Source organism: Dipodomys ordii, unplaced genomic scaffold (genome assembly GCF_000151885.1).
Source record: "Dipodomys ordii isolate 6190 unplaced genomic scaffold, Dord_2.0 Scaffold49, whole genome shotgun sequence".
Taxonomy (NCBI): Eukaryota; Metazoa; Chordata; class Mammalia; order Rodentia; family Heteromyidae; genus Dipodomys; species Dipodomys ordii.
Genome location: NW_012267265.1, coordinates 11,442,905 through 11,456,301, shown reverse-complemented (window position 1 = coordinate 11,456,301; position 13,397 = coordinate 11,442,905). Strand labels below are relative to the sequence as shown.

The following is a 13,397-nucleotide window of genomic DNA, read 5'->3' as shown; positions in this document are numbered from 1 at the left end:
ACAAGAACCTATCTCAAATATAACCAGAAAAAGCAGGACTGGAAGCATGTCTCAAAACAGTAGAGCATCTACCTAGCAAGCACGAGGTCTTGAGTTTAAACCAAGTACCACAAAAAGTAAATAAAGTAAAAATGCAGAAATGACAAGAAGCATGAGAGATCTACAGTAGCAAGTTTTTATTTGTAATAATTTGTTAGGAGAAGATACTCTAATATTAGATAATCAATGGATTCCTGATTTTGGGGGGGATGGAATCATAGTCAACATTTTACTAGTTTATTTTCAGTTTCTACCTTATATGATCTTCTTGTTACCAGTATAGTAGGTTTCCAACAATTTTACTGGCCTCTGTTACTCAGACCTTCCTAGTTCCTACAGCAGGGAACTCTCTTCCTTTGCCAGCAGTGCTCCTGGGTGATTGTATAACTCCAGTCACTCCACTGGCAATGCTACAGTGTATAACAAATACAGATGTTTTCTTTATATTGGGAAACATTTGATCTCTTGCTTTTGAAGTTCTAAGTTTCAATCTGTTTGAAAAGGAAACATAGTTAGAAATCTACCATGTTCAACCTGAGTACTCAGTCATTATAGATGACAAATGCTTAAGAAGTTAGTAAGTGCTTCCCTCATGGTTCTGATCTGTGGCTAAGATAGGGATGACTGTGTCTTGGGAAGTATCATTCAGTGGAAAAGAGAGTGAGAAAGAGAGACAGACAGACAGGCAAAGTCTTCTATAGCAAGTTATGTGTTCAGTGCTTGGTTAGTGGCTTGTCTGCCTTCACACAGCATCCTGAAAAGATACAGGCAAGTTTTCTAACCCCAAGTTCTGTTGGGTGTTATGTTCTACTTGAGTAGAAGATGACAAAACCAGGTGTCCTGAGAACATACTCACACCATAAACCTGTTTGGGCAGGAAACAAAGTAAAATTACAGGTGTCATTCTGGATGTCACCGTGGACAAGAGTGTTCCCTTATTAAACTATAATTATATCTAATAAGCTAATGCCATGTTTTTCTTTCTTCCACCTCTTTCTCATCACTCCTCCTCAACACTCAGTCCTTCTGGATACAAGAGCCTCTCCTAGGGAAAGAGTCTCTCCTATTTTATAAATTGCTATCTGGGTTATTTTCATGCCACGGATCTTTCCTGGTGAGCGTTCAGAAAATAATTAAGAATAGGATAGCTGTGAGGTTCCTTAGTTTCTCCTACTTGGAGGAGAAAGTAGGTTGGGTAGGTTTTCTTCTTAGTTTTATTTTATTTTGTGCCAGTGCTAGAGATTGAAACTAGGCCTTGGGCGCTGTCCCTTAACTTTTTGCTCAAGGCTAGCACTCTACCAACTTGAGCCACATGTCCACTTCTGGCTTTTTGCTGGTTAATTGGAGAGGAGAGTCTCACAGACTGTCCTGCCCAGGCTGGCTTCGAATGGCAATCCTCACATCTCAGCCTCCTGAGTAGCGAGGATAGTAGGTGTGAGCCATTCAAACAAGGCTTATTTTTATTTTTAAGAGTAGATTCAACTTCTGGGTAACATGGTGCACAGCTTCTTAGGAGGCAGAGATAGGGGATAATGGTTTGAAGTCAGTCCAGGTAAAACTTAGAGACCTTATCTTAAAAAAAAAGTAGAGTTTGGGAAAGATGGAGGAGAATGTTGGAAGAGGTGGCTTTGATTAAGAGGCCTTATACTCATAATATGACTTGTTGAATTGAAACTTTTTTGGATAATATGTTAAATATTTAAAAAAGTTGGTTTGAACTCAGAAATACTTAGTTTTTATTCTTCGAGATGTTACTGTTTAAATTATGTTAGAGTATGGATAATAGAATTTCAAGGTACATAAGTTCCAGTGCATTTGGAAGAATAAAAAATAGAGGAATAACGGAGGTGGGATTGTCTATATTGTCTAATATGCAAGCATTCTAGGCTTTCTGAAAATGCCACCATCTTTCCAAGAGGCTAGTATATAGCATCTGGAAGGGTTTTCATGGCATACAACTGGTTTTTTCTTGTGTCCTTTCCACCTTGGTTTTCTGGGATAGATAAGTGCTTGTGCTCCTTCAACATTTCATCCATTGCTAGGGCCCTGTAGGGCTAAGGTGGTAGCTTGTAGTTGGGTGAGCTGGAGCCAGGGCTTGGGTGAGAACTTCCTAATCCAGGAAGCTTCTGCATGATTTTGTAGTGTTTAAGCTTATGACACTGTGTGACTAGGTAGCTGAATTACCACTTTATAATAGGCTCTGCTGATAACACTCTGATCAGAAGGCTGTGGCCTTAGTTTAAGCCCTTGCCTTGCTGGGAATCTGTTTCCTCACAGGTGGGGGTTTGCAGTAGGCTCAGATACCTCCCAAGGCTATGTTGTTCTAAATTGTGGCTCTAAGACCCAAGGGAGTTGCAAGCTTCTCAGCCCCTGATGTGTGTCACTCCTGATGATTGGCCGCAGCTCTGTGGAAGTGACACAGCAAAAGTCACATACAACACCTGAAGCAGCTTGCTGGGTGGTGCCACTTCAGCAGGCTCTGTTGGCTGTACTGAATCCGCCCTTCACTGCTGCAATCCTCCCGGGAATTTAGGCCAAAGTTAGAAACAAAACTGGAGCAAGCTTTCCAGATCAGTACAGTTTTGGGTTTATTTTGTACCTAGAAGCATTTGGGAGTGAATTTCAGTTTCACAAATGACTCTGAAATACACATGAAAATCATAAAGACTTACTATGCATAAGATTAGTGATTTAATTGTTATTTATTTTGCCAGTCCCGGTGCTTGAACTGAGGGCCTAAGCACTGTCCCTGAGCTTCATTTGCTCAAGGCTAGCACTTTATCACTTGAGTCACAGTGCCACTTCAGGCCTTTTCTGTTTATGTGGTGCTGAGGAATCGAACCCAGGGCTTCATGCATGCTAGGCAAGCACTCTACCACTAAGCCACCTTCCCAGCCCAAGATTTAAATACCACACTTAAAATTCTGTTGTTGCCACTGTCATCACAGACCAGCTAATGATTCGAAATCTGGGTACAGGAGTTCCCAAACTTGTATTGTACTTAGTGTTACTGTAATTTATTTGTTCGTCTGCTTTGTGACAATGATGGGGCTTGTTCTCAGAGCCTGGGCGCTGTCCCTTTGCTTTTTCACTCAAGGCTCATGCTCTACTCCTTGAGGCACTGCTCTACTTACAGCTTTTTAGTAGTTAATTTGAGTCCCATGGACTTTCCTGTTCCAGCTGGCTTCCAACTGGTCCTCAGACCTCAGCCTCTTGGGTAGCTAGGATTGCAGGTGTAAGCTACCAGCACCCAGCTAGTAATTTTATTTTTCACAGAATACTTGGATTAAAAGAAATATCTGAAGCTTGATTATTAAAACATTAGGTTTAAACAAATTAATAGTAATAGTCTTATCAAGCTCAACAGATGTGGATGTTTTCCCCTGGCAAACTTAAAAGGTCATAAGATGCCCAATGGGTAGGATGGCCCTGTTAGATGTCAGATGAATGACAACTTCTTTAAGTATGCAGTATTCTCAATTATTAAGAATGCTATCCTGTCAAGACGTATTGTATTCATAAGCTGCTTTGTTGAATGGCAACTCCTTTGTATAACTACTTACAGATAATATTCAAAAAAGAATGCTCTTGTGTCAAATACTATATAAACACATACACACAGTGCTTGAGCATTGTCCTGTACTTTTTTTGCTCAAAGCTAGTGCTGTACAACTTTGAACCAGAGCTCCACTTCCAGTTTTTAAGTGGTTAATTGGGAGATAAGAGTCTCACAGACTTTCCTGCCTAGGCTACCTTCAAACCACCATCCTCAGATCTGAGCCTCCTGAGTAGCTAGAGCTGCAGGCACGAGCCATTGCACTGGCTTACTATCTTGTGTGTTTATTTGCTAACCCTACAAGAATGACCAAAAATTCACTGTGGTGCCCTAGGATACCCTGGCAGTAGTTTAAAAACCACAGGCCTATAGCCCTAGGCCAGTGTTTAAATGTAAGATTGTATTTATTTTAACACATTACATGGGAATTTAAAAAAAGTCTTATTAAATATAATTTGAGTTACCTTTTATTTTATAATTGAGTGAGTAGAGTTATTTAGATTACGAAAGGTAGGATATATGCTAACTAATGACAGTCTGCTTTGAATATTGAACACTGTGGTTTCCTGATTTACCTTCAGTCACCTGAGTAAAAAACCAGAGTCCCCGACTTGATTTTCTTGTACTTAGCAAGGAGCTTCCAACAGCTAAAGCAAATGAGGTAAAAAATGGTTCAATTTTGTTTATCCAATTTTGTCATCACTTAGACATACAGACAGTCACTTACTTGGGCTAGAATTGCTTTGATTTAACAAAAGAAATGGTAAGCCATCTTAAAAGCAAGGCTGGGGTGTTCTTCAGTGTAGTGCAGACCTGAGCGCGGAGTGTTACATTTCTCTTCTAGGGAGCTCAGTGGACATGTTGTATGCTTTTGCAAATTGCTCTGGATTGGACTTGATTTTTGGACTAAATGCTTTACTGAGGAATGCAGATATGCATTGGAACAGCTCGAATGCTAAGCTTCTTCTGGACTATTGCTCATCCAAGGGATACAACATTTCCTGGGAACTGGGCAATGGTAAGCACTCCTGGGAACATTTCACTAATAAGGGGATTCCCCATTGGCATGTTTATTCCTATTTATGATATTGTTCTAAAATATGTATAAGATACATATTAATTGAACCAAATAAGAGTTTTCATTGTGACTTAAAAATATTAGTAAATAATTCTTCCATGTTCTCAGCAATGAAACTCTTGGCATGGTATATGGTAAAACACCCTTATATGCCTAGAAGCTATTGCTAATTCCAGCTTATTTATTGTTATTCTCATGATTATTGTTATTATTGTATCAGGCCCTTCCCACGTTAAAAATGTTTATTTTGAGGCAGGGTTTCTAAGTTTTCCTCGCTGGCATTGAACTTTCCTCCTGTTCAAGCTTTTCAATAGCTGAAATTACAGGTGTGTGCCTCCAGGCCCAGTTTATGTTATTTTTTGAGATGAGAAAAACTACTGGAGCCAGCAACTTCCCTAGCTCCCAGGTTCCCTTGAGATTTTCAGTCTCTTAAGCCCATTATGTTTGGCAGACTGGGCTCAGCAAAGCTGGAGTAATTAATTTGATTTTACTCCTCACTTCCTCTTTCTTTCTCAAGTTGTCAGTTAACTCAACAACCCCATGTCAACCTAGCTCAAGCTAGCAGAAAGTTTGCAGTCTAGAATCTCACCTGGCTCGAGCTCCTGGGGGTCTCCTGCTTCACACTTATTTTGCAAAGAATTAAGCCACGTTTATTCAAAATATTAAATTGCCCTTCTATATATCAGCCAAGAAAACTGAATATAAAGTGGGAAAATGAAATTCAGTCATTTAATAAGTACACACAACATCTTCCAAGTACTCTTCTGAGCATTCCATGATTAAATGTTTTTGTTCTGAATATTCTTTTTTTAAAGTAAATTAGGTTGCTAAATACTAGATATAGGCTATTTCCCAACCATCCACTGGTTTAATATACTCATTATTAACTTCACCTTGGTAAATGTCCCTCTTCACACCAAAGTACATAATTAAAATTCTCAGTTTTTTCTGCAGTATCTTCTTTGTAACTGAGGATTTTTTTCCTGACTGGATGACTAAGTTTTTATAATTTGGAAAATGTTTGTAACCTGTTTGCTTTTAAATAATACTTTTTTAAGATTGTGTAGGTACATGATGAGTGTGAGAATTGCTGTCTTTCAGAACCTAACAGTTTCTGGAAGAAGTCTGGTATTTTCATCGATGGATTACAGTTAGGAGAAGATTTTATTGAGTTGCATAAACTTCTAGGGAAGTCCACTTTCAAAAATGCGAAACTTTATGGTCCTGATGTTGGTCAGCCACGGGGAAAGACAGTTAAGTTGCTAAGGAGGTAAGAGCTAGAGGATGCAGAACCACATGTCTTGAATGTTCCTGGCTAGGTGCTGGTGGCTTACTTCTGTAATCCTAGCTACTCAGGAGGATGAGACCTGCAGAACTGAGGTCTGAAGCCAGTCCAAGAAACTTCATGTCTATGTAACTAGCAAAATGCTGGACTGGTGCCCAAGTGATAGAGCACCAGTCATGAGCAAGAAAGCTGAGCATAATTCCCTGAGTTCAAACCCCAGTACCAGCACATAAATAAATGAATAAACAAATAAATTAACAAACAAATATTTCTCTGGTGGAGAGTCTCCGGCAGTTCACCTATTATTAAACACATTGCTTCCTGACTATGTGGTTTAACAAAGAGAGAGCACAGGCTCAGAAAAGTAGGGATTCTGGGGCTGAGGGCATCTGTGATTAGTGTGTTTGTGTGATCTTAACACAATAACCAGCCATTTCTAGGGGAAAGTCTTGTATAAATGTTGTTCTTGACTATGAAGATTGCACGATAGCATTAATGGATTTTTTTTTTTTTTAGTTTCCTGAAAGCTGGTGGAGAAGTGATTGATTCAGTCACTTGGCATCAGTAAGTATATTGCTGGTTCTTTAAGCCTTGTTGCCAGCTTTTAAAAAAGTTATTCCTCTTAACTATTAGATTTATAGTTCAAGTAAGAAATGGATAGTATCTCAAGCATCATTATACTCAGATTTTAATATTAACAGAATAAAAATTTAATGTTATTTTAAGTAATGGGGAAGTTTCCATAAAGATCAAAGTACACTGCCAATTAACTTATGGAATGTAAAAGTACATAAAGACTGCTTGCTGAAGAGCCAGGAGTGTCTGTACTTAGGGATGCCTTTTATTTTTGTGTGTGTGCCAGTACTGGGACTTGAACTCAGATCCTCAAGCTCTCCTTTAGCGCTATTGCTCAAAGCTGTCACTGTATCGCTTGAGCCATGCCTCCATTACTAGCTTTTTGATGATTAATTGGAGACAAGAATCTCATGGACTTTTATGCCTGGGCTGGCTTCAAGCCACAATCCTCAACCCCCCACAATACTCAGTGGCTAGGATCACAGGTATGAGCCACCAGCACTCGGCATGCTGTCTCTTCTTAAGGCAGAGAATTGCCTTCTAGTTATGTGGGCAGTACTGTCTTTTCCCATATCTCTCTTCTATCATTGGTCCCTCCCTAGTAACACTTCTGCCTTTTATTATTATTGTTGTTATTCCTAATAAGGGCGAGAAAGTTAAGAAGGAGAACAGAGTTAGTGATTGATTGACAATCAGAAAGTAAACGTGATTATTTTTTTCTGAATAACTTAGCTACTATCTGAATGGACGCATTGCTACCAAAGAAGATTTCATAAACCCTGATGTTCTGGATACTTTTATTTTATCTGTGCAAAAAATTTTCCAGGTAATGATCTTCAAAATTTTTTCATGTAAAAAAATCTTTATTTTATAGTTTAGTTCTATGTTTTATATATATATATATATATATATACACACACACACATATATATATATATATATATATACAATAGTTCTAAGTTATATTTCATATATAATTGGCATATCATATATAGTATGAATATCATGAAATATGTATATCATATATAATATATCATGTATATTATATAATTTTGAAGAACAAGCACTGTCTTATTCTCCCTTGATTTTCTCCTCAGCATTGGATATTATCCATGTATGTTGATTAGAAATTTAAAGTTCTTCCATTAGACTTGCAGTAGAATTAACTATCACAGACCATGGTGTTAGATTTATTTATATTCCTTCTGTGCCTTCGCATTTTGATTTAACACAACTAGCCTAAGATCTAACTAACAGTGAACAGTGTTTATAAAGTAGAAGATGGGAATATGTGGATTCGAATGCTGTGGGTCTTCCCCAGCACAGCCAGTCAGCATGTTTGCAGTTACCATGGCAACTTTCCTGGTCCACAGGTGGTTGAGGAGACCAGACCCAGCAAGAAGGTCTGGTTAGGAGAAACCAGCTCTGCATATGGGGGCGGAGCACCGTTGCTGTCCAACACCTTTGCAGCTGGCTTCATGTGAGTCACATGGGCCTGGCCCTGGGCTCAGATGTCCCTCTTCTCCATTTCTTTGTCAGTCTCATGACCACACACTCACCTTACCCTTTGTGTCCAAAACTAGATCAGTGACAGTTTTGATGGCTGAGCCCAAAACTTGGTGCCAGATTTTGCCAGAAAATAAAGTTCCAAAGCCTCTTAGACATATTTAAGAAGTTTTTGTTTGTTAGTTGGGGCCTCTAAGAATGCCACCTACTCTGCATTAGTCAGCTTTCTGTCCTCTGAGGAGCTCATTGTTAGTCAGGCATGTTGGTGTACACCTATAATCCCAGTACTTGAGAGGCAGAAGCAGAATTTCAGGCCAGCCTAGAATCTCTATCTCATTATCTATCAATCAATCAATCAATCTATCTATCTATATCTGTCTGTCCGTCTGTCTGTCTACCTACCTGCGAATCTGTCTATCTAGATATAGATATATCTCCTAGGCTAGCTTGGAATTCATAGCTATACATACATGGATATAGATAGATAGAGAAAAAGGACAATGATATACCTTTAGCAAGAAATCTATCTATTCTCTTTAGCTTGAGATCTGTCTATCTCTAGCTAGAGATCTCTGGCCTGGTAAATGAGGCGGGAAAGAAGGAAGGAGGAAGAAAGGAAAGAAGGAAGGAAGAGGGCTGGGAAGGTGGCTCAGTGGTAAAGTGCTTGCCTTACATGCATGAGGCACTAGATTCGATTCCTCAGCACCACATAAGCAGAAAAAGCCAAAAGTGGCACTGTGGCTCAAGTGGTAGAGCGCTAGTCTGAGCTGAAGAGCTGAAGGACAGCGCCCAGGCACAGAGTTCAGGCCACACAACCGGCAAAAAAAAAAAAAAAGGGAAGAAGGGAGGAAAAGAAGAAAGGAGGAAGGGAGGAAGAGAAGAAGGAAGGAAGGGGCAGGCTTTGGATCTGAGGATACTTGTGTATGTAGCTGTATTATAGATTCCCAAGAAGTTTGAAGCCTAAAGTAGATTAGGTCACACCAGAGCAGCTTACCAATAAAGTTAAAGATTTACTAAATCACTTCATTACTCTTTGATTGCATTGACTTGATGGCTTTAAACTACTGGTTTGCTTAAGTCAGTACTCAATTTTCTTAGTACTTTTAATCCATAGATTTTTATCCTCAATTTGTGTTGAGATTATCTTCTTTCCTCTCGTGTTCTCATTGTCTCCCCACCATCCTTATTGCCATAAATTTAGACTAAAGCAGCAATCCTTTATGCTCATGGGGGTATGAGAAATAGATGTTTTACCATTGATCGACATAGCAAGGGGAGAAGGCAAAAGGGAAAATGATTTAATTGTGGTTCTATTTAGTTCACATTTTGACTCTGTTGACTGTAACCTTCTTTTACACAGAGCGTGTATGTCGGGGGTGGGGGTGGTGATATGGGGAGGGCAAACTGGAGGATTAAGAATTGTCTATGAGGGTGGGGATTTGTCTACTTAGCTTTGTATAGTTGCCCTGAAAGGAACTCCTAGATTAAGAGTCTTCTAGGACTTCTTACTTTACCAAAACGTAGAAAGATGTAGAGGCATGGGGCATTGTGCACAGGTCACCATTTCATTTAGATGGCTTATTCATAATTAATCCTAACTTCCTGTCAAGTCCTTCCACACAGATGAACACGTTTATGTATAAGTAGAACTGAGTGACTGTTGCTTTCAAATCTGAACAACTGGTGTCATTGTGTCACAGGTGGCTGGATAAATTGGGCCTGTCAGGCCAAATGGGCATAGAGGTGGTGATGAGGCAGGTGCTCTTTGGAGCTGGGAACTACCACTTGGTGGATGAAAACTTCAAACCACTACCTGTAAGTGACCATTCTTTTTCTGTTTCTGTGACTAGCTGAAAGGAAGTTAGGACCCCTCCTACAAGTAGGTCATACCTCCCTATAGAGAGCTCAATCTTGGAAGTCAAAAGGGCCCTTAGAGATCAGCATTTTTGTATTTTAAGAGAAAAAAAATAGCCAGGGATAACCTTCATAATATAGCCCATTTGAGCCAGGCACTGGTAGCTCACACCTGTAATCCTAGCTACTTAGGAGCCTGAGATCTGAGGATCACAGTTCAAAGCCAGCCCAGGCAGTAATGTCCATGAGACTCTTATCTCAAATAAACCACCAGAAAGCTAGAAGTGAAAATGTGGTTCTAGTAACTAGCCTTGAGCAAAACAATCTCAGGAACAGCACCCAGGCTACCCCGGGACCAAAACACACACACACACACACACACACACACACGATATATAGTCCATTTGGAGCATGGTGTAAATTTTTTTAAAAGGGATAATTTGAAATTTTGTGACTCATTTTACAAGATAACAAAATGTTCTACAAAGAAAATCTGAATTAAAATGGCACTTGGGTGCAGTGGTGCATGCCTATAGTTACAACACTTGGGGAATGAATCAGGATAGAGTTTATGGCTCATTTAGACAAAGTAGCACGTTTTGAGGCCAGTCTGGGGTACATAGCAAGACCTTGTCTAAAATACAAAAGCTAAAGTTGCTGCTGTTATATCTAAAGCTTCAAACATTTTATATCATGAAACTGTAATGTTTTTTGTTTTTTTATTTTTCGCAATAAAATCTCACTGTGTAGCCCAGGCTGGTCTGGAATTTTCTGTTTTATTATTTTTTTTTGTAACAAAATCTCACTATGTAATCCAGCTTGATCTACAACCAGCAGTCAGGCTGGCTTTGAACTCTCAGGTCTCATACCTCCTTCTTGAGTTCTGAAGTAGGCATATGCCACAACACTAGTTAGGAAATGATCATTTATTTAACTTTACAACAAGCCAGTATCATCTAAGCTTTTTCTTTGTTGTTGTTGGTGGTGTTTTTGTTTTGTTTTGTTTTTTTGTCGGTCATGGGGCCTGAACTCTGGGTCTGAACACTGTCCCTCAACTCTTCAGCTCAAGGCTAGCCCTCTACTACTTGAGCCACAGCGCCACTTCCAGCTTTTTCTGCTTATGTGGTGCTGAGGAATCAAACCCAGGGCCTCATGCATGTGAGGCAAGCACTCTACCACTGAGCCACCTTCCCAGCCCTCATCTATGATTTTTTTAATCACCATAAGAATGGACTATTTTGTCAATAATATTAAAAGTATTTATGAAGCAAATCTCATATCTTCTCCATCTCCTACCTTTGGTAATAAGCTTTTTACTCAAAATGCCACCTGAAAGATACATAAGTCTAAAAATTTAAGGTATAGATGGAGCCCTAAGAAGTATGAGCTTATAGTCTAAAGAGTACTTGAAGATATCTGTTCAAACAATAAATCTTAAAGAAATCACTTGAGTATAGTCAATGTTTTTCATTTCCTTATTGTTTGAAATACCATTATAGTTGATCATTCAAATTAGAATTTGATCTGTTTCCTAAGTATGCTCACTTTAAAATTCATCTCCCTTTATTCATTTATAAAAACAGGTATTTTTCCATGTTGTTTCCCATTGTCTAGAATTTGCTAGATTTATTCCTACTGTATCATTTGTCAGGATCCTCTATCCATTGTGTTTCTTGTGACTAGTAGTTAGAAATTTGGGGGGGGTTGTCAATAATTTTTCACAGATGATACACACTGTGTTCTATCAAAACACATGGTGCATTTTTGTCTCAGTTTTTGATTTTTTGTTTTCAGTTCAAAATGTCAAGTTCATCTTGGTCAGTGCCACCTCTTCCATTATTCTTCTCTCCCTCTATGCCAGTCCTACCCAGCCTTCTCAAGTTACCTGGCTCCATTTTCATATATGTACATTTATTATGACTATATTTGCCCACCCTTCCTCTCTCCATTATTCTGTCCCTGCTATCCTTAAGCTCTACCCCTCAGTCTTCTTTTTTTGATCTTGATAGCTAGTGATGAGGGTCACCTCATTCATTACTTTGAGAAAACTATAAGGAAGTTGTTTCTTAGGTAGAAATTTAATTTCAAAAAGTTGTCTTTGTGTGTGGGGGTAAGTGCATGTGTCTTAAAAGTTCTGCTTTAAGTTTTGCTTTGAATCCTTGGATTAAAGAACACTGAGCATATTTAAACCCTCTGAGCAGTGGCTGGATCTTAAAATCTACCCTCTAGTGGCTAGGGCCCTCTGAATCACAGAAAAAGGGTCCTCTGGGCATAAAAAGCAGCAAACAAGATACTTCCCTCAGATTCATGAAGATCACATGCATAAAGCAATTTAATTCCCCTACAAGTAACAGTCACACTATTTGTATAGCCATTATTTACTAGGTGTGTTTATAAAATAATAAGGAATAAGTAAAGACCTGTTTTTCCCTCCCCTTCTCAACTACCACAATAGGATTATTGGCTGTCTCTTCTGTTCAAGCAACTGGTGGGCACCAAGGTATTCATGGCAAGTGTGAAAGGCAAAGACAAGAGCAAACTACGAGTGTACCTTCACTGCACAAATACCAACCAGTGAGTACCGGGGCACCCTGGCCAGCCAGCCAGCTTTGATCTGGAAGCGCATGGCGACCTATCTGAATGGCATGACACCTTGCTGCTGTCTGTCTATACACTGGGCCTCAGCAGAGGCATTGTTCATTTTCTTTTGTATTCATTTCATATTTATTATAATATAATATCAGAATCTAACTTCAAAAAACACTGCTTAAATAATGGCATTTGCAGTCCAACAAAATGTTTATATAGTGTCGTAGTTGTCATAATCAAGGATAGGAATATATCCTGAGTTTTAGTAAATAAGATGGGTTACCACATGACAGAAACAGCTATATTTGAATAGTTAATTCATCAAAGGACTGTGAGTAAATGTAAAAATGAATGAGTTACTATGAATAAACAATGATATGAGACTTTTTTTGGGGGGGTCGGTCATGGGGCCTGAACTCTGGGTCTGGGCGTTGTCCCTAAGCTCTTCAGCTCAAGGCTAGCACTCTACCACTTGAGTCACAGCACCACTTCCAGCTTTTTCTGCTTATGTGGTGCTGAGGAATGGAAACCAGGGCCTCATGCATGCTCTCTACCTCTTAGCCACCTTCCCAGCCCTTATAAGACTATTTTTATCTCCTTGTATCATATGTGATAAATTTATTAAGGGAAAAGAAAAAAATCAGAGCATTCTAGTTTTTAGAATGGAGAGACCAGCATTTTGCAGCTCTGCCCTTTGGCTTTAGGTACCAGAACAACTTCTTATACTTCATGGAGTTTCTCTCCTTCTTAGTTTGAATTTGTCATTCCTGATAGGGTGACACTAAAATACTATTCCTACCTAAAAAGCCACCTAGCATTCTGGGGCCTGAAAATTCTTAATAGAGACCCCCACCCAAGGGTAGGAGACTGTTTTGAATGGATAAATTCTGAAATGTGTCAGTATATATTGTTGT

The 13,397-nt window shown here is 39.2% G+C and overlaps 1 protein-coding gene across 2 annotated transcripts in view; it reads left to right on the top strand.

Annotated features, from left to right (window-relative positions):
• Positions 1-13,397, top strand: part of Hpse (heparanase) — a 46,319-nt gene that overhangs the window by 16,670 nt on the left and 16,252 nt on the right. For both annotated transcript variants that reach the window (XM_013020254.1, XM_013020255.1), the window contains exons 4-10: positions 4,440-4,613; positions 5,775-5,943; positions 6,475-6,522; positions 7,267-7,360; positions 7,908-8,014; positions 9,741-9,855; positions 12,350-12,468. In XM_013020254.1, the coding sequence (XP_012875708.1) occupies positions 4,440-4,613; positions 5,775-5,943; positions 6,475-6,522; positions 7,267-7,360; positions 7,908-8,014; positions 9,741-9,855; positions 12,350-12,468 (826 nt within the window). The remainder of the gene's footprint in view (positions 1-4,439; positions 4,614-5,774; positions 5,944-6,474; positions 6,523-7,266; positions 7,361-7,907; positions 8,015-9,740; positions 9,856-12,349; positions 12,469-13,397) is intronic.